Here is a 20631-nt window from a genome sequence, read left to right as displayed (position 1 = left end):
AGTTCGGACACGAGGGTTTGAAAAGTATGCTGTATCCTTCTTCCTATACTAGTGATCATTCAGTGTGTTGGCCCAAGAAATAATATAGATTACAAAAGACCAGACATCTCCTTTTTCTGTTTTTCTTGCCCCCATTATCTTCATATTTATTTTATCTGTAACCCATACCATAAACATCTGACTCTACATACAGGTTATAACTTCTACTCTATGGTATGCTCACTAGTCAATTACTTATTCATCCTGATAATTATATTATCATCATTTTGTTATTTAGAGTTTGCTGAAAACACTGAAAACTTGAAAACCAAAATGTCGGAACTGAGACTGTACTGTGACCTCCTTGTTCAGCAAGTGGATAAAACAAAAGAAGTGACCACAACTGGTGTGTCCAATTCTGAGGTAAAATACTACTTGTCTTAGTGACAGGAAAAGTAGCATCAGATGTTGCTTACAGGTATTGATTATTCTCACACAGCCCTTGACTATTTTAGAACTTACTATTTTTCAGAGGAAAAAAGTAATAAAATTCAACAAAGAGAAGAAATGTGTGCATTTCAGCATACGGAAGCATATACTTTTCCGTCATGGAATGAAGTCAGGATTAATTAGTTGGTAACATTTGGAACCTTTAACATTGGTGCCACTAGCCTAGCTGATGTACTAAAATATGTTTTTCCCCACTTTGTATCACTTTATTAATACAGCTTTACCTGTCTAGCATAGCTACTTCTATAGGTGTGGCTACTAACATACCAACATACCAACATCATGTCTGTCAGTAATGTGTACCTGTCATCTTTGATGAGACTGTAACAAGATTTTACTTTATTTATTTATTTATTTTTAAAATAAGTTCTCTACTCAACATGGAGCTTGAACTCACCACCCAGAGATCAAGAATTGCATGCTGGGGCGCCTGGGTGGCTCAGTGGGTTAAGCCTCTGCCTTCAGCTCAGGTTATGATCCCAGGGTCCTGGGATCGAGCCCCACATCAGGCTCTCTGCTCAGCAGGGAGCCTGCTTCCTCCTCTCTCTCTGCCTGCCTCTTTGTCTACTTGTGATCTCTGTCAAATAAATAAATAAAATCTTAAAAAAAAAAAAAAGAATTGCATGCTCTGTGGACTAAGCCAGCCAGGCACTCCTGTAAAAGGGTTTTCTTGGTGACATAGTAACTGTGCTTTAGTATAGACTAGAGCTTTCAAAGATGGAGACACAGCTTTTTTTTCTGCCCATTGTCAGTAAGGATTACAATTTTTAATGTTTATTTATAAAGTTGTCATTTACTCATCCTAATGTATTCAAAGATCTCTCTGGTGTTAGGCTGTGTGTTGAATGGTTCGTACTACCCACGGAGGTCTCTCTCTACTCTCGGAGTAGTTATAATCTGAACAACAATGCCTTCAAAATGAAGAATTGATAGATTCTAGTTAATGGTTTTAGTAGAAGAATATTATGTTGCTGATGGTTATATGCTTTCAGATTTTCTTGTAAGGGTGATTTAACTCACTTTCATTCACTTCCATTTGGGCTTTCTTAGTCATTCTAACAACTGTCTGTTGTGTACAAGACAGTGTGGTGGGAGGCAGGAGGAGAGGGATACCAAAAAAACCTTTCAGTCCTGCTCTTGGGATGCTTACAGTTCAGAGCAGTGATTCTCAGCCCAGAGCAGTTTTGCCCCTTAGGAGAAATTTGCAGCATTTGGAGACATATTTTTGGTCAACACGACTGAAGGAGTGCTATTGGCATCTAGTGTAGGGAGACTAGGATGTTGCTTCACATCCTGCAGTGGGCAGGAGAGCTCCCCCACCAGCTTCCTCCACTCCAAAAATTAGCCCCCCATGTCAGTCATATCACAGTACAGCCCTGGCCTAATGGGGGAGGGAAAATGGGAACTTAGCAAATTTTTAAAATTAACATATTATGTATTATTTGCTTCAGGGGTACAGGTCTGTGAATCATCAGTCTTACACAATTCACAGCACTCACCATAGCACATACCCTCCCCAGTGTCCATAACCCCACCACCCCAACACCCCAGCAACCCTCAGTTTGTTTCCTGAGATTAAGAATCTCTTATGGTTCGGGGCACCTGGGTGGCTCAGTGGTTAAAGCCTCTGCCTTCGGCTCGGGTCATGATCCCAGGGTTCTGGGATCGAGCCTCACATCGGGCTCTCTGCTCAGCAGGGAGCCTGCCTCCTCCTCCTCTCTCTCTCTGCCTACTTCTGATCTGTCTGTCAAATAAATAAAAATCTTTAAAAAAAAAAAAAAGAATCTCTTATGGTTCATCTTTCTCTCTGGTTTCATCTTGTCTCATTTTTCCTTCCTTTCCCCTATGATCCTCTGTTTCGTTTCTCAAATTCCTCATATCAGTGAGAGCATAGGATAATTGTCTCTCTCTGATTGACTTACTTCACTTAGCTTAAATACCCTCTAGTTCCATCCATGTCATTGCAGATGGCAATATTTCATTTTTTGATGGCTGCATAGTATTCCGTTGTATGTATATATGTATGTTGTATCTATATCTATCTATCTATATAGATAGATAGATACACACATGCATACATACATTCATATTATGTCTTCTTTATCCATTCATCTGTTGATGGACATCTAGGTTCTTTCCATAGATTGGCTATTGTGGACATTGTTGCTACAAACATTCAGGTGCACGTGCCCCTTCAGGTCAGTACAATTGTATCTTTAGAGTAAATACCCAATAGTGCAATTGCTGGGTCATAGGGTAGTTATATTTTCAACTTTTTGAGGACCCTCCATACTGTTTGCTGATGTGAGGCTTAGCATGAACAACTCCATCTTGAGCCCAGTCTTGTTTCATTTATACCATTAAGATGTGTTTACTGTACTCTGTAGTCAGGGTGTGACCTCAGTTTCCTGAACAACTTATTAATATCAATATTCAGAGGAAAAACACCCTGAACAAGTAAAATAATGGGAGAAAAGGTGATTAGATATTCAAAAAGATGATTAGATATTCCAGTTGCTAAAAGCTCTTTAAATCATCTGTACCAAAAGCCAAAAACCCATTCTGAAAGTAAATGATGAATGACTTATGGTTTCTAATTCTTCTATTCTAGAACCTCATTTTTACTCAGGCAATGGGAGACATTTTTCCATTGATTCCACTGATCTTTGGTCCATGTGATTCCCTATTTCATGTTAGTAGATAAAGTGGACTCAGTATTTTCCTTTTGTAAATGATGTACATATTTGTCCAGCAAAATAGCTGGGTACATTATTACTACACGGTGGATAAAAACCTCTACAGACATTCCGCCATCAGGCTCTTTCTTTTTTGGCAAGGTAAAGGAGTCTTTCTCTCTTGTTCCATAGGAAGGAATCGATGTGGGAACTCTGCTGAAATCCACCTGCAATACTTTTCTGAAGACTTTGGAAGAATGCATGCAGATAGCAAACGCGGCCTTCACCTCTGAGCTCCTCTATCGCACTCCCCCAGGTTCACCACAGCTGGCCGTGCTCAAGTCCAACAAGGTAAAGCCAGCTCAGCTTGGCAGCAACAGGACATAATGAAAAGCTTAGAAGTTAAAAAGTGATGTAATGAGGGACACCTGGTTGGCTCAGTTGGTTGGACGACTGCCTTCGGCTCAGGTCATGATCCTGGAGTCCCAGGATCGAGTCCCGCATCGGGCTCCCAGCTCCTCAGGGGGTCTGCTTCTCCCTCTGTCCTTCTCCTCGCTCATGCTTTCTCTCACTGTCTCTCTCTCTCTCAAATAAATAAATAAAATCTTTAAAAAAAAAAAAAAAAGTGATGTAATGAACCATGTTAATCATCACCCTTTGGTGATTGAGAAAGACATTTTTTAGTGACCTTCCCTTGATGTCCACTTAAAAATTTCTGCCCTCAGTCCTCCATATCCATTAATTTGTAGCAGTTTTATCACCTAAACCTGCCTTCAATGTAGCTAGTCTCTTTTCATCCTCCTTGTCCAGTGAATCTTGCCAAGATTTGTGGTGACCTTCTACCTAGCTACTTTCAGCCTAACCCTGCAGCCAGTGGTATTTCTGTTCATGAGGTGTAAACTGGACCACTTTACCTAAACCTCTCAGTGCCTCCTTCATTGCCAAAGGTTAATGTCAAAACTTCCAGACCCCCAGCCTCTTACTCTGTCATTACCTGGCTTAACATACTAACTGCATATAGCTCCCCTGACACCTTCACACCATTTCCCAGTGCCAAGCATGCTGTTCTCATTTATCTTCCCCTCGTTAGCCCTTCCCCATCCTTCAGTATTTAATTTCCCCTCCCTAGGAACACCTCTACGCCTACCCCTATTTTAGGGTTATTCTTATTGAAATTACCTTAAGGGTAGGAACCTCCATACTGTTTATCTTTATACTTTTAGTGTTTGAGACAATGCATCATCATCTTTAATGAATATAACTAAAATTATGAGAAAGCCAACCAGCAGGGGTTTGGCTATAGCAATTAGATCCTTCAGAAGAGCCATCTTCCTTTTCCTTAGAAATGTGGGTACACTTATTGGAAAAAATACGAAGTACTGGTTGAGATTAATGACTCCCTTCTTTTGGGAGAAATTGTTCCTGTTGAGTCGGGCAGTTATATTATGGTCATATTTACCACTTTGATATATGATGAAACTTTAAATATGCTCTGTTGAAGTTTAACACGAAGCTTTCTTTTTTTTTTTTTTTTTTTCGCTTCTTTTAAAGATGAAACATCCTATTATACCGATTCATAACTCATTGGAAAGGTACAGTAACTCTTTTGGTTTTTCTTCTTTCTAAAAACAAATAATTTTTTATTGTTTGTTTAAAAAAATATATTTTGATCATCATTTGAGATAATACCAGAAGGAAACAGTATCTGATTTCCCTCTTGGGGGTGATCTTGAAGCAATGCAGGCCTTTCACTCAGCAGAGACTACCTGGGAAGATGTTTGCATCCGCCCCCACCACCCCGGTATGGTTGGGCCTGCCCAGCACCGTAGTAACTTTTAATCGCTCTAGTGTGCTGCGGGTTGGGACCTCTTCTTTTGTGGAGGAGCCGGACATCGACTTCAATGTGCTTTTATCCAGAAAAGACAGTACTATCTTGTTTTATTTAAAAATAAAAATGTTAGGTTGCCTTACAGTTTAAAAAAGAACAACAACTTAATATCGAAATCTAAACTAGTTCTTCCTCTAATTGCTCCTTCAGTTTTAGAAAAAAATACACATTTACATAGTTGTGTTCCTATTATTCGGGGTCTATATTCAGTTAGTATTTTATATAACCATTCCTTTATTTTGACATACTCCATATATTTGTCCTTTCAAATTACTGTTTAACGTTTCAACTCTCTTTGTATGTTATTGTTTGCTTTAGTATAAGGATTGTTCTAGTTTGGTTAACATTTTTACTTTGTTCTACTAGAAAACTTTGTTTTTCACTTTGTTCTACTAGAAAAATTTCTACTAGAAGAATTTCTACTAGAAAAAATTGTAGACTTTTTTCTCATGATAGTTCCTTAATAAACACCTACATTTTAAATTGGTAAGTTGAAATATGGAATTTCTTTAGGGAAAAAATGCTTTTCCTGGAGTCACCGTAGAGCTTGGATCCTTTCCCTTTGTTTTTATTAGGCGAAAATATTTTTGTTCTAATTTGGTTGGATCTAATCACTTAGAAGATGTTGTGATTATTCCTTCAACAGAATTAGCTGTTCCACTTGCATGTTAAAAGAGCCTTTTCTGTTAACCCTGAAGAGCAACAGATCCTCAGGAGGTATCCTGTGTCCTCCTGGGCTTTTTCTGTCAGACTTACTTGGTGGGGCGTATTCTCCCCTAACCACAGCATGTAGCTTCTAGAGGCTTAACTGGTAGGCAAACACGTAGGAGTGGCTAGTGAGTATGAAAGCTAAAGAGAGAGAAAAACTTCCCAGGGAGAAGCTGAGGAAAGTGAGAAAAATGTTAAATGTATCCATATAGAAAGCTGATTGAAAACTAAAGAGCTGTCAATGACTTTTTCCTGTTGCTGGTGGGGAGCAGGAAGTCAGAGTCACCTGAGGGTCCATGAGAAGCCAGGAATGGCTCTTTGATTGCAGAATCTCAGTTGGGAGATGGGCCAGATACGTCTGGGAGGCAGAAGCCTGAGAGGTTTGACTGATGCAACAATACTGGTTTTTAATCACTCTTAGAAGGAGTTGATGCTTGTGAACCCCTCCAGCCTTTCTCCGAGTAAGCTCTACGTAGGCAGTCTATGGAAGATGAAATAATTGGACTTTTTGGTTTTTCTCCTTATAAAAAATTTTCAGGCAAATGGAGTTGAACAGTTGTGAAAATGGATCTTTACATATGGAAATAAATGCTGATGAAGAAATCCTAATGAAAAATAAAAGCTCCTTATATTTAAAACCTGCAGAGATAGATTGCAGCATATCAAGTGAAGAAAATACAGATGATAATATAACAGGTAAAAACAGAAGTGAGGTCTGAAGCAAGCGATTAAACTCAAACCATTGATCTTGGGAGTTTGATTGTTTATCCATGATGTGACACTTGACAGGGATTGGCCTCAAGAGAATATACTAGTAGATCCGAAGGCAGACATTAGCTTGATAACACGGCTCACTTGACCACGTTGTGCCATCCCATCCAACCCAGTGTCGAAAAGGCAGAATGAGGAGGGTTTTTCCCACTCACTGTTCTTATCTGTGATGTCTGTGGGCTGCAGTGAGCAACAGCTGTCTGTGCTGACTTTGTAGAAAATATGAGCGCTTCACTGGCCTTCTACTCTAAGTTCAAGATCCTTTGAACGTAAACTATGATGTCAGACTTAACAGAGTATAAAGGTGTGTCAGTTTAGGTTGCTCTGCTGATTTCTAGTGAGGCCAGAGGATGGCAGAATTCACCAGCCACCCATCAGGTTTTCACCCAGCCTTCTCTGTCCATCAAGCCAGAGTCCCACATTTCAGATAATAGCTTGTGGTTGAAAATGCCAGCCTTTCAAATTTGCTAATTCCATTGACTCTAACCACTAAAACCAGCTTCAGATCAGTCCAAGACAACCATAGTAAGCTTTTATTTATGTTTAAGTGTTTAATATATATTTTGAAAATAAAATTTTAAACAAGTTTCTTGCTCATCTCCCCTGAAATAAAAGACCCTGTTTTTTCCATATGAGTTGTGGGAAAAGAAGATGCATTTCATAGCTGTTAATCTGAGGCAAGGAGTCTTATCCCTTGAATAAATAATAAAGATAGGAGAATTTCTGTGGAAACAGTACTGTTATTTGACCAATAATCTTACTTCTAGGAATTTGTCTCCAGGAACTAGTCAAGTTAAGGACAAATATCTGTGGACAGGGATATTCTTTATGACATTACAATTGATTCTCATTATTCGTGATTGTGTTCTATAAAGTTACTACAGACACTGAATTAGCAAATACTGAACCATTGCTTCTAGGGGAAAAACAGAGTTTGGTTCCTACAAATTGTTGTTCACAATTTGGTCGACTTATCAGTATATAGACTTGTTTTATGTGTGTTTCTGTTTAAAGACACCTTATTTAATATGTACACCTTATTTAATATGTACTGTTGATTCATTAGCATTGATAACTTGTGCCTGAATGAAGTATACCTGACACATGTATTTTCTCCATAAGGCACATCACAGCCTTCTTACATTTAGAAAGAGTAGACATGGGGTACCTGTGTGGCTCAGTCATTAAGCATCTGCCTTTGGCTCAGGTCATGATCCCAGGGTCCTGGGGTTGAGCCCCACATTGGGTTCCCTGCTCAGCAGGAAGCCTGCTTCTTCCTCTCCCACTCCTCCTGCTTATGTTCCCTCTCTCCGTGTCTCTCTCTGTCAAATAAATAAAATCTTAAAAAAAAAAAAAAAGAAACATTAGACAGCACTACACTTGAAGGCACCTGTAAACAGCAAAATCAATAACAAAATGCACAAAGCATCACCCTACATAAACACAGTTGTGTATAGTATAAGAACCAAGCAAGAAGACAGATTGTTACCTTGTTTGACCTTAGCTGGAAGCATGTATGTCAGGCAACTCAAATGTTCACCATCTACACATGTCTAGAAATGACTGTAAACGTGCCACAAGCATTGATTTTTAGGATTACAAATAAAATATTATGAGAAGGCAAATTCACAAATACAGAATATGCTGATAATGAGGATCGACTGTATAACACTAAAATTTTAGAAACCACCTAAGTGCCCTCCACATGAGCTTGATGCAATATATATGGTCATTAAAATCACATTTTAAAAGTATTGAATGATAATGAGAATATTCCTGATAAACTGTTGAGTGAAAACAGTCAGGACACAAACCTACATATATTTAAACCCAATTTTGTTTGTGTGTGTATGTAGCATTTCACCGATTTTTATTTCTGTAAGCTTTTCTGTGTTTTAGAAATATTCAACAAGGAATATATATTAATTTTGTAATATATAAGTAGTAGTTTAGTAATAGGTATTTTCTATGCGCAGTCCAAGGTGAGATCATGAAGGAAGAAGGAGAGGACAGCCTGGCGAATCATGATAGCCGCTTAGCACAGCCTGCTTCCAACTCCTCCAGTAGCTCTCCGGAATCCCACTGGGAAGAAGGCCAAGAAATCATCCCAACTTTTTTTAGTACCATGAATACCAGGTATTCGATACTTTCTAAAATCAGTGACAATTGGATACCAGCTTCCCTTCTAGAAAATCAGGGTGGTGTTCCTTTCAGGTGATGGCATAGTCTTTAACAGAACAGAGGTTAGTATCTGCTTTACCTTTCTGAAGCAGTGAGGAATTGGATTGTGAGACTATATCCTGAGCTTGCTTTGGTAGATTATCTCTGGAAAATGATTTTATTGGACCATAATATACTAGAAGAACAATCACTGAAATCAGGCCAAACGACTTGCTCTTCAGATGGGCAACTGTTTTCATGACTACCTCTGAACTGCAGAGAGTATTAATGTTATATTTTCGATCTTTCTCCTTTTGTATCACCAAATTGTTTAGCTTTAGTGACATCGAACTTCTGGAAGACAGTGGCATTCCCACAGAAGCATTCTTGGAGTCATGTTATGCTGTGGTTCCAGTATTAGGTAAGATTACTGCATTTGTCTTAAATTCATTAGTCTGTAGAATCTGTCCCACTGCTGTTATTTTGTAGCAGAAATATTCTGAACTATATATAGAGTGAAATGACCCTTCTTGGCTACCTCTCCATATCACTAGCCATATGTAGTTAAAACTGTTTGGCTTTGAGCATTATTGCATATTTGCTTTTTATTCCTACTAATGATTAAGTATTGGCCACAGAGTAGTATAAGGAAAAAAGGGAATTTTGTTTTTGAGAAATTATACTTTTAAAAAAAAGTAGTTGCAGAACAGACCTTCAAATCCATTAGTATAATGATACAGTTAAAACATTTTTTCAAAGATTTAAAAATTATATGTATAAATTTAAGTTGAAATATAGAGTCAGTAGAACCAGGCATCACTAATGTGTTCAAATTTGTTTTATGACCTACTTAGCTATGCATCTTTTTTTAATTCATTTTTTTGAAATTGAGATATAACTTAAGTAGAACTTAAGTATTATGATTCAGTAATGTTTGATAAACACATGTACGCCCATGTAATCCATTTCCCTATCAAGATATAAAATGTTTCCATCACACCAGAATGTTCCCTGTGCCAGTCAACCCATGACTATCACCCAGCCCAAGGCAACTATTTTACTGATTTCTGTCACCATAGATTAGTTTTGCATTTTCTAAAGTCCATATAAGAGAATCATAACCATACTATCTACTCTTTTTCATCTGTGTTTTTCTCTCAGTGTAATGTTTTCATCCTTATTGTTACATGTATCCGTAGTTCATTCCTTTTTATTGCAGAATAGTATTCTATTAAATGAATGTGTAATTTGTTTATTCATTCTTCTATTGATGGATGGACATTTGGGTAGCTTCTTATTTGGGGCTATTACCAGTGAAATTGCTCTGATTATTTTTGTGTCTGCCGGCATATTTTTTCATATCTTGAGTAAGTACCTAGGAGTAGAATTGCCAATTCATTGGGTTCATCTGTTTAACTTTATAAAAAGTGGTTACACAGTCATACAGTTCCAACAGCAATGTATGAATATTCTGGTTGCTTCTCATCTTTGCTAACACTTGGTGGTATTGAGGTTTTTGGTCTGGCTATTCCTCTGAGTGTTTAGTGGTATCATTGCGGTTTTAACTTGTGTTGGGGAGGAAGAAATTTACTCTGTCTCAGGGTCCTCTGGCTGGACCAAGAATCACTTTGACATGAGACAGAATAACAGGAGAAAATCAAATTTAATTCCATACATATGGAGAATCCACACAAACATGAAATTACAAAGACAGGGAACATGAGGCTTATATGACTTCCTGCCCAAAGGAAAGGGTTAGGGGCCTGAGGGTGGAGGTACAAAGGGGAGGAAAACCATTAGGAAGATAAGAGGACATGGTTGGAAAACGAAGGCTGCCCAGTTATGCACATAAGTTTATTAAGTAAAGAGAAGTCTGTTAATTGCATTCTTCCTGGGAGAGGCTTTCCTTTCCAATGTAAATTTAAGCAGTCAAAGGGAAGGTAAAGAATTTTTCCTGAATCTGCTGAGATTTGATTGCTGTTAACTCAAAATAATCTTCATGTTCAAGTGGCCCACCTTGGGGTGCCCTTGGTCTCTACACTTTCTCAATGACTAATGATGTTGAACACTTCTTAATGTAATTATCAGCCATTGCTGTCTCCCTCATTGTGAAGTCTTTTCAAATTTTTAACCCATTTTTTCAAGTTGGTTAGTGTTCTTTGTATTGAGTTGTAAGCATTCACTATATATTCTCAAAAGCATTCCATTGTAGACATATGCATTATGAATATTTTCCCCAAGCTATGACTTTCTTTTCTTGATGTCATTGAAGAGCAGCTTTTCATTTTCATGAAATCCATGTATCTATTTTCTTTCTTTCATAGTTAGTACTTTTGGTGCCCTAAGAAATCTGTGTTTACACCCAAGGTCATGAAGATATTCTCATGTGTTTTCTATTCCCTTTAGTCTTGATTTTATGTTTACATTTATACATCTTGGAAGTAATTTTTAATACATGGTGTGAGGTAAGGTTTGAGTTTTGTTTTGTTTTTTTTTTTTCCCTTATGCTGTCTGGTTGTTCAGAGACCATTTCTTAAAAAAAAAAAAAAAATTCCCTTTTATATTATGTTGGCCACTTTGTTGAAAATCAGTGGATCTTTTAGGTGTGGGTCTGTTTCTGGACTGTTTCCTGTCCCAGTGGTCTGCTTATTTTTTTCATGGTAATACTTACATTGTTTTACTGTGCCATTATAAAAAAGCTTGAAATCAGATAATGTAAGTCTTAAAATTTTGTTGTTCTTTTTCAAGATTTTGGCAGTTGTTGGTCCTTTGCATGTCCATATAACTTTTAGCTTTCTAATTTCTACTTTAAAAATATTGGGATTTTGATTAAGATTGTATTGAATCGGTAAACCAATTAGGAGGAAGTTTACATCTTGAACGATTTTGAGTCTTCTAGTCCTAAAGCATGCTGTATCTCTCTATTTACCTATGTCTTCTTTATTTCCAGTGTTTTGTATAGTTTTTAGTGTAGAGATTGATATAGGAAAGATGTTAGGGTTTGAAGCCCATGCCCAAGAATGAATTCTTGAGATGTCTTTGGTGGTTTTATTAAAGCACAGGGACAGAACCTGTAGGCAGAAAGAGCTGCAGTGGGGTCATGAAAAGTGGCCCATTGTATACTTTCAAGTTGGGAGGGGGTTAGGGATAGCATAAATCTCAAAGGAATTTTGGCAGCAAGGTTTCCGGAACCTTGAGGGGGCTAGCTGTTCTTGGGAAAATGTCATTTATTACCATCTAATAAACCCTTAGCCATGAGACCCTTCAGATATATACTGGTGGGATATGCTTGGGGAATGACTGCTAACATGGATCTTGGGGACTTAGAGATAAAGGAAGTTTCCAAAGGAAATTTTGTTTGTTAAAATAGACTTACAGGATCCTGTTGGGGCGGGGTGGGATGGTGGGGTGAGGTGGGGGCAGATTTTGGCTAGGATTGCCTTTTGGAGGCTGAGGCTGATGAGTCCCTAGAGGACTGTCATTCAGCCTGTTGTAAGGACTTTCAGTGGGATCTAGGTAGTAAGGATATTTAATAATTTTTCTTCTGCCTTTGTTTCCCGTACCAGAGGTCATGCACAATTTTTGTTAGGGATACATTTTAAAATCTTAGGACTCTTGATGCTATATAAAGAATATTTATTTTTCCAATTGTTTGTTGATAGCATACAGATAGAGCTGACTTTTGTGTTTGAGTAGTTTTTTATAATCATGAGTGAGTTAATTTCATGAAATGCATTTTTCAGCATTATTGAGATTGTGGGGTTTTTTCCCCTGTACTTTTTAAAAAAAAATTTTTATAAACATATAAGGTATTACTAGCCCCAGGGGTACATACAGGTCTGTGAATCGCCAGGATTACACACTTCACCACACTCACCATAGCACATACCCTCCCCAAGGCCCATAACCCCACCACCCTCTTCCTGTACTTTTGTATATAGTGAATTACATTGTTTGAATGAATTTACATCTGTTATCTTGCTATTTGTTTCTACCATCTTGCTATTTATTTTCTATTTGTCCTATCTGTTCTTTGTTCCTTTTTTATTTTTCTTAAATTCTAGCCATTTAATCAATTATTTTTTATTCTATTTTATTTCCTGTTTTAGGTTTTTAGCTACCTATATTTGTTCCTACCTTCCCCCTGCCTTTTTTCCCCAGTCAATCAAGTATTGTTTAGAATCCATTATTTTTTCTCTTCTGGCTTTTTATCTATACCACTTTGCTATATTTTTAGTTGTTCTTGTCCCACAGAAATATTTGAACATATATGAATTTAAATTTTTGAACATATGTGAATTTAAATTTTCTAGCAGGCCCATCAACTAGTAAAACAAAGCAGATAAAACTATTTTTAAAACTAATTTCAATAATACATTTTATATAATCTAATATATACAGAATATAATTTCAATATATAATCAGTATAAAGGAACAATTAATGAAATAGTTTGCATTCTTTTTTTGATACTGAGTCTTTGAAATCTAGTATTTTGTGATGACCATATCTTAGAAGTCTTTGAAGCTTATGTTTGGAAAGTGATTTAAAAATTAAAAAATAAAAGTTTTGGGAAGAAAAACATGCTAAATTTTTTGTTTTTATAAAAATATTTGCCACTTAGGGACGCCTGGGTAGCACAGTTGGTTAAGCGGCTGCCCTAGGCTCGGGTCATGATCCCAGGGTCCTGGGATCGAGTCCCGCATCAGACTCCTTTCTCAGCAGGGAGCCTGCTTCTCCCTCTGCCTACCACTCTGCCTGCTTGTGCTTGCTTGCTTTCTCTCTGACAAATATATAAATCTTTTAAAATATATATATATATATATATATTTGCCACTTAAGGAAATTGCTTTTTCAAAGATGTTTTCAATCTTTTCTTCTAGACAAACTTGGCCCTACGGTGTTTGCTCCTGTTAAAATGGATCTTGTTGGAAATATTAAGGTGAATATACTAGCCTGTCTCTATGGAGACCATACATTTGGAGGGAGTAGTGCATGAGACCTCATTCAGAAACACTTGTGATTGTTGAGTTTTATAGTCAAGATGAAAAGTATAGGTCAGCTGTGAGAAAAGTTCTTAGGCAGAAAAAAATGCTTTAAAAACAGTATTTTAAAGCTTTGAGACTTTAATGCTAGCCTAAGCCTCCTAAAAATTCTCAAACAAGAACACATTACCTTGAAACATAAGGAAAAATAATAGAGACTTAATTCATTTTGATTTCTTAAAGCCTGTTTGACTAGCTTATCAGTCTCAATACTATACTGGTTTACTTGATAGCTTTAGCATTTTTAACTTAGATCGTTTCCCTGCTTTTCCTGCAGAAAGTAAATCAGAAGTACATAACCAACAAGGAAGAGTTCACCACCCTCCAGAAGATAGTGCTGCATGAAGTGGAGGCTGACGTAGCCCAGGTTAGGAACTCAGCTACAGAAGCCCTCTTGTGGCTAAAGAGGTGAGGCAGCTGGGATGGGGCCACAGTTGAAATCCAGCTCAGTCGAAATGCTACCAGCAAAAAGTGTTATGTTACACAAAGAGTACTTCTGAGTGGAGGATCCAACCCAGTAACCTTTTCTAGAAGGCCTGATGAATAGAACACCAACTCTTTCTTTTCCTCCCTTCTGATGAACACCGTTAATATTAATAGTATATGTAACATAGGAATCCTAAAGGATGATAGAATTGACTGGTTCTCTTTAAATCAGTGGATCACAAACTTTGATAGCATCCAGTCACCTGAAGGGCTTTCTTAAGAATACAGATTGCTCCACTCCAGACTCAGACTTTCTGACTCAGTAAGTCTGGAGTGGGACCCCAAAACTAGCATTTCCAGCAAGTTCCCACTGGTCCCAGGACCACTTTTTGGAAACCACTGTTTAGGTAGATCAGATGAGAAGGGTGTAGAGTAAACTAAAAGGAAATGACAGGGAAGAAAGTCAGAAAAGAATTCCATGTGACTTGACCTGTTTGCTGCTATATTCGAGATATTGAGGAGGACACTGACATCTGCCATTTCTTTATTCCCATTCAATATAAGTGAACTTTGAAAATATTTCTTCCTCTTTTTTGTTTTAGAGGTCTCAAATTTTTGAAGGGATTTTTGACAGAAGTGAAAAACGGAGAAAAGGATATCCAGACAGCCTTGAGTAAGTATCCTTTACATTTTGATGATTCCATTGAATAGAATGTGGAATGGAGACCCCTAGAGGAGGAGGCGGGGTATAGGGGAAATTTCTGCTTCTCTGAGGTGGATTTTGTTTCTTTTCTTTTTTATTATTATTGTTTGTTTCTTATATGCTCTGTTAAAAAAAAAAAATCTTATGAGATTGTGACCTCTTAATGTAGATCTAACTTATTAAAAATCAGTATATCTTGAAGAAGAGCTAAATTAATGGAGAGCCATCTCTTAATAGGAAAGCCTAATATTTTTAAGAAGTGAGCTCTTCCTAAATTAATCTTCAGATACAGTGCAGTTCTCCAAAATCAATGTCCCAAGAGAAGCTAGTTTTAGAGACCTTACCAGGTAGGGTTTGGGGAACCCTAGGAATTTGCTCTGGAGTCAGATAAAGGGGGGGTCATGGTTGTCATCATCATGTACTCCTCAAATGCCTCATGTTTGTAGCTGTAGAGCTGAGACCAGGATGAAGGCCTTGGTCAGAGGTCATTCTGTATCTCCAGCATCTTATAATGCAGGGACTGAAACCCTGTAAGGTGCTTAGTAAACACTGGTGTGGGTAGGTACCTGGATCTGTCAGATCAGTTTTGGAAAACATTAGCTTGGGAACATCCTCATAGTCCTCTTGATGGAATGGCTGAATTCTCACTCTTCATCCAGAAGAAATTCTCCCAGCATGGGCCTTGAGGCATGAGGGGTAAGGAGTGGGTATTGAAATTCCATATTACTTTGAAGTCCTATATTATTGTGATGTAGAGAAGGACATCGGCAAGCTCTAAATAGCCATGATTATAAATAATGAAATGAATGAATTAGATGCTTCTGTTGTGGAAAGGGAGCTAGTATTCGCGGCAGCATTTTGTTGGTTCCTTCTGTTAATCTTCCCTCTGAGCCATGAGTCCTGAGGGATTCTGCCCCCATGTGACTTTTTTAGGCCTTCCTATCTAGAAACTTGCCAGTATGCTGTGAAACAATAAAAACTTTTTTCTGTAACACTTTATGAAGAATTTAGACGACTTAATCCTTATGTCAGTCCATTTTTGCAGGTTAGGAATCCAAAATTCATAGAGATTAAAATAGATGCTAAGGCCACAAAAGATCTGAAGCAGAGTCACTTTGAGCCCCCTGCCTCAAGACTCTTCATTTTGAGGCCCCAGGGCAGCTCAGTCGGTTAAGTGTCTGCCTTCAGCTCAGTGGGACTGAGCCCCACATCATACTCTGCTCAGTGAGGAATCTGCTTCTCCTTGCCGCTACTGCTCCTCCTGCTTGCCTGATTATGCTCTCACAGAATCTCTCTTTCTGTCAAATAAATAGACTCTTAAAAAAAAAAAAAGTCCTCATTTCTCCCACCAAAGGTCTTCAATACCATCCCTGGGCTGTGTATTTTTTGGACTTCTCATACATCCCTGAATTTCTAGGACAGTCTGTTGTACTCTTCCCACATGTCCTGATTTCAGTACTCTAAGTATTTCCACTGTAACTATTCATGCCCCCTAATCAGTATCATGGAACTGTATGACTTGTGGACTGATTAAGATCTTGGGCTCTCTGGATTCCACCATTGATAGCATTGTGCCCTTAAGCAACTTGCTTACCCTTTCTGTTTCTGGTTTCCTCATCTACACAGTGGGAATGATGATACCGTTTTCCTAAAAACATTGTTGTAAAGATTAAATAGGTTCATGCACATAAAAAGATTAGTAAAGTGGTACATAATAAATACTTAATAGAAGTTAGCTTCTCTTGTTTATATTTTCATCATCCTGACATAAGAAGTTGATAACTGGTCAGAAAATGGAGCTTATTGGTCCCAAATCAGAATTGAGAAGTTTACAAAGCTCTGGGGTCAAACCAGACATTTCTCTCCATACTAAGTTCTTAGAGAAATGTCACACAGGGAGGAAGGCTCCTTTACCCCCAGGCAATACAGAAGCTCTGGGACTCAGCAGTGTGCCTGGCGGGCTCCGCTCTGTTACGGCTGTCTGCGTGAGGGCCCAGGCTGGCTGCGGCGCTGACATCCTTCACCCGCCCCTGGAGTGGAGGCGGGAGAGAACCAGCTGCTTACTGGACACACAAGTGAGAAAGGAAAGCTTAGCCCTGGAGGTAGGGAGGAAATTAAGGATATCCCCTTTCTGCCGTAGCTCTGCTCCTAATTCTGTCTTTTTTCTCATCTTCTTTTTGCTTGATTTGGAGTCTGGACCCTTCTGAAGAGAGGAGACTAGAAGGGGAAATGCTGCTTCGAAATCACAATAAGCACAGTCAGTCTCAGCTTTTCCTTCTCTCTCTTCCCCCTTCAGCACTGTTTTCAATGGGAGGGAAACGGGGGCTGTAAACTTGAGATTTTCATCCTGATGTTCAGGATTATTTTAGAGGTTTTCATGACTTAAATCATAGTTTTGCTTGTAGGGGTCCCGAATTTCCTGCTGCTGTTCAGTGTAGAGAAAAGTTCTCCTAACCACCCACCCTCCCCTCCAGTTGTGGACACAACAAGCTCTGTGCAAACAAATACAGCTTTATAAGAAATATTTACACATTAACTACTTAAAGCCCATAGGCTCCTCGATGTAGATTTCTCTGGGTCAACAGCTTCTCTTCTCGTTTTGAAGTCATAGCTTTTATAAGTAGAACTGATACCTTGTCTAAAATGAGGGAGTTTAGGAATGTAGGTAAAAGAAAGGGTTTATACCTATATTTATAAAGGCAAATAGCTTGCATGTTTTAGGTTCTAAAATTGAATTTGAGTTACTGTAATAGCAACTACCATTTATAGAGCACCCAGTGTAGCAATGACACTGGGTTCTTGAGTGACATTTCATTTAATCTTCCAAATTCTCCTTTTGACAGTGAGTAAACTAAGGTCTAGAGAGGATAGATACCTTCCTTATATCTCAAGAACAGTGGTTCTCAAAATGGTCCAAGGAGAACATCCGTTGTTACCTGCAAGCTTACTAGAAATAGAGGCTGCCAGGGCCCACCCAGCACCTGAGGCTAAAAACTCCCTGGAGATGGGACATAGCATCCATGTTAGCAAGTTTTAGGTGATTTTAATCCAGGTCAAGGTTTGGCACCCAGCCAATAGAGCAAGGACGTTGAAGCCAACCTGTCACTAGGCTACATTTTGATTATTTGGGAATTTGGATTCTTCTGAGTGATTAATGAATAAACTGGAATAAAAGCACTGAGATTAGTGCCACAGCATCAGTTCATTTTGCCTCCTTTTCATGACAATTAGCTAGTTCTCCAGTGACAAAAATTTTCCTAACTTAGAAACAAGATAATGGGGATAAATTAAGGATAAAACTTGACTAGCCCTCCCAAATTTAAAAATACTGCTTAAGAAAGGTTTTGAGGTAAATGTTCATAAAACTTATATTATCTTAGTGGCCTTGAAAATGACAGGTGTTAAATAAAAATTCCTATATGAGGGGCGCCTGGGTGGTTCAGTGGGTTAAAGCCTCTACCTTTGGCTTAGGTCATGATCCCAGGGTTCTGGGATTGAACCCCTCACTGGGCTCTCTGCTCAGCGAGGAGCCTGCTTCTTCCTCTCTCTTCCTGCCTCTCCACCTACTTGTGATCTATGTCAAATAAATAAATAAAATCTTTTTAAAAAAAATCCTAAATGACACAATGGAAACCTTGACATCTATTAACTCTCTGGAGAGTATAGGTTTATTCATTGTATTACTGAAGTTCTGTGACCTAGAATGAGTTTTTCCAGCATCTGGAAAGAAGCCTTATGTACTGCCCCCTTTCGCATTTGAACTATCACTTGGATTTTCCATCATGATGGTCAGAGTGGACTGTTTTGGGTGGTCTCATGTCAAGAGCTTCTCTGAATGCTTAAATGTCCTATGGCATTCTCTAAAGTTTATTCTGAGGGAAGAGTTAGGTCCACAAGGCCGATATGTTGAATGGTCTACCCTATAGCTGATGCCACATCAGAAAGAACTTTTGGAAAGCCTCTGTGTAAGCAGATGGCAGAAAAGTTGCTCTGGCCTTTCATATACCACGGTACTTAGTGTTACACACTCTGCACTTTCTACTCAGTGTCAGTAAGCATACACTCACCCAACCAAGATCTCTAGCACAAAATGGGAATATTTATCATAAGATGCTCAGTTAAATGTATTTAATATAAAAGGCTTTCCAAGGCAAAGAGGGCTGTGTAGAGAGCTAAAGTCAGAACTCATGACCTGATATTTACAAACAAATCATAACTTGTCTAGTTATTCTGAAAATACTGTGGAAGAGGAATCAAGTCAGTCCCTCTCCTAAACTATTCACAACATGTGTCTTTCTTGAATGGTAGACTTGGTTTCTAATACATGTTTTTATCTTGATAATGCCTAAAGTTAGCAAAGGGCATCTCTGGGTACTTGCTTCACTTCTGTCCATTGGTTATTGATTTATTGATTTGGCTTTTCTTCGTAAAATTCATTTTACCTGAAGCTTAGTCACTATTAAAGAATTCAGTACTTTCCTAGCTAGCTCAGTTTTTTGTTGTTGTTGTTGATTTTTTGGTTGTTTTATTACAAATATTTCACACATTGAACAAATATCTACCACTTGACCAAATATGTAAAACAGTTCAATACTGTACCCATGTACCACCCTTAACCCCGTTACTCCTTCCATTCTCTAGAGAAGATCTTCACCCTGAATTTGCTTTTTATTATATAATACACGTTTTTATACTTTTACTATACATTTATGTACCTACAAATAGCATCTAGGAGTGTACTACATACTTTAAACTTTTAAATACTTGGTGTAATTATATACATTATTTTTCACCCAGTATTATTTTTCATATTTATTCACTTTCAAACCTCTCCTGGTTCCTAATTCTTGCCAAGGACTGACTGCATAGCTTATTAAGAGCTGAGGTGATTATCATCTCATAAACTCAGTGAATGACTGATTCCACCTTTCCCTGCTTTGCTTACCTACTTCCTAAGTTCTCTTTTAGATTTGTATCTCTCCTTTGTCTTCTCTACAACCTGAAGTGACTTGACAGATTCTTACCAATTACAGATTGACAATAGAGAAACACTGTCATATATACAGTTCCTGGAGAGAACAGTTATCTATCAACAGTAATGGAAAAGTTGTTCTCTCTCACTTACTGTAACAGGTTTAGGCATAATCAATCCCTAACTACCTCAGCAAATATCTGGGGCACCTGGCTGGCTCAGTCAGTGGAGCAGGTGACTCTTGATCTCAGGGTTGTAGGTTCTAGCCCCACATTGGGTGTAGAGATTACTTAAAAATAGAATTTTTTTATACATACATACATACATACATACATATATACCTCAGTCAACACATTTCTGAGTTACCAATAAAGAAATCACATTTCTGTTGTTTCCATTAACAGAATAAGGTTCTAATTCTTGCTGGAAAAGGGACATTTTTCCTTTTTGTTATTTTGTCTCACAAAGAGTAAATATTAGTTTTTTAGAATGGTTTAATGTGAAAAGAATACCCCAGGTTCTCATTGTTTTTAGCTTTGTGACCTTAGCCAAGTCACCATCTCTCGGGGTCTTCTGTTTCTACTTTTATAAAAGGAAGAGAATTGAGCAGGGTGATTGTCAAGCTTCCTACTCAGAAATTTCGATTCAGTCTCTAAGGAACTGACACATCTCAAAGATCTGGGAGAAGGGAATCATTTATGTCTTTCAGAGGCCAAAAATACTTCCAGATTATAGAACATGCATTATGGTAAGAATGGATATTACAGTGAAGATTTATATATTTCATTATCTAATC

General features: G+C 38.1%; 1 protein-coding gene across 2 annotated transcripts in view; it reads left to right on the top strand.

Annotated features, from left to right (window-relative positions):
* Positions 1 to 20631, top strand: part of PLEKHA8 (pleckstrin homology domain containing A8) — a 58760-nt gene that overhangs the window by 20197 nt on the left and 17932 nt on the right. For both annotated transcript variants that reach the window (XM_032304354.1, XM_032304353.1), the window contains exons 4-12: positions 278 to 402; positions 3357 to 3515; positions 4716 to 4756; positions 6299 to 6456; positions 8508 to 8667; positions 9027 to 9112; positions 13573 to 13631; positions 14012 to 14142; positions 14763 to 14833. In XM_032304354.1, coding sequence (XP_032160245.1) covers positions 278 to 402; positions 3357 to 3515; positions 4716 to 4756; positions 6299 to 6456; positions 8508 to 8667; positions 9027 to 9112; positions 13573 to 13631; positions 14012 to 14142; positions 14763 to 14833 — 990 coding nt within the window. The remainder of the gene's footprint in view (positions 1 to 277; positions 403 to 3356; positions 3516 to 4715; positions 4757 to 6298; positions 6457 to 8507; positions 8668 to 9026; positions 9113 to 13572; positions 13632 to 14011; positions 14143 to 14762; positions 14834 to 20631) is intronic.

Source organism: Mustela erminea, chromosome 11 (assembly GCF_009829155.1).
Source record: "Mustela erminea isolate mMusErm1 chromosome 11, mMusErm1.Pri, whole genome shotgun sequence".
NCBI classification, from domain to species: Eukaryota; Metazoa; Chordata; class Mammalia; order Carnivora; family Mustelidae; genus Mustela; species Mustela erminea.
Note: the sequence above shows the minus strand (reverse complement) of the source record. Positions and strands in the feature narration are given on the sequence as shown.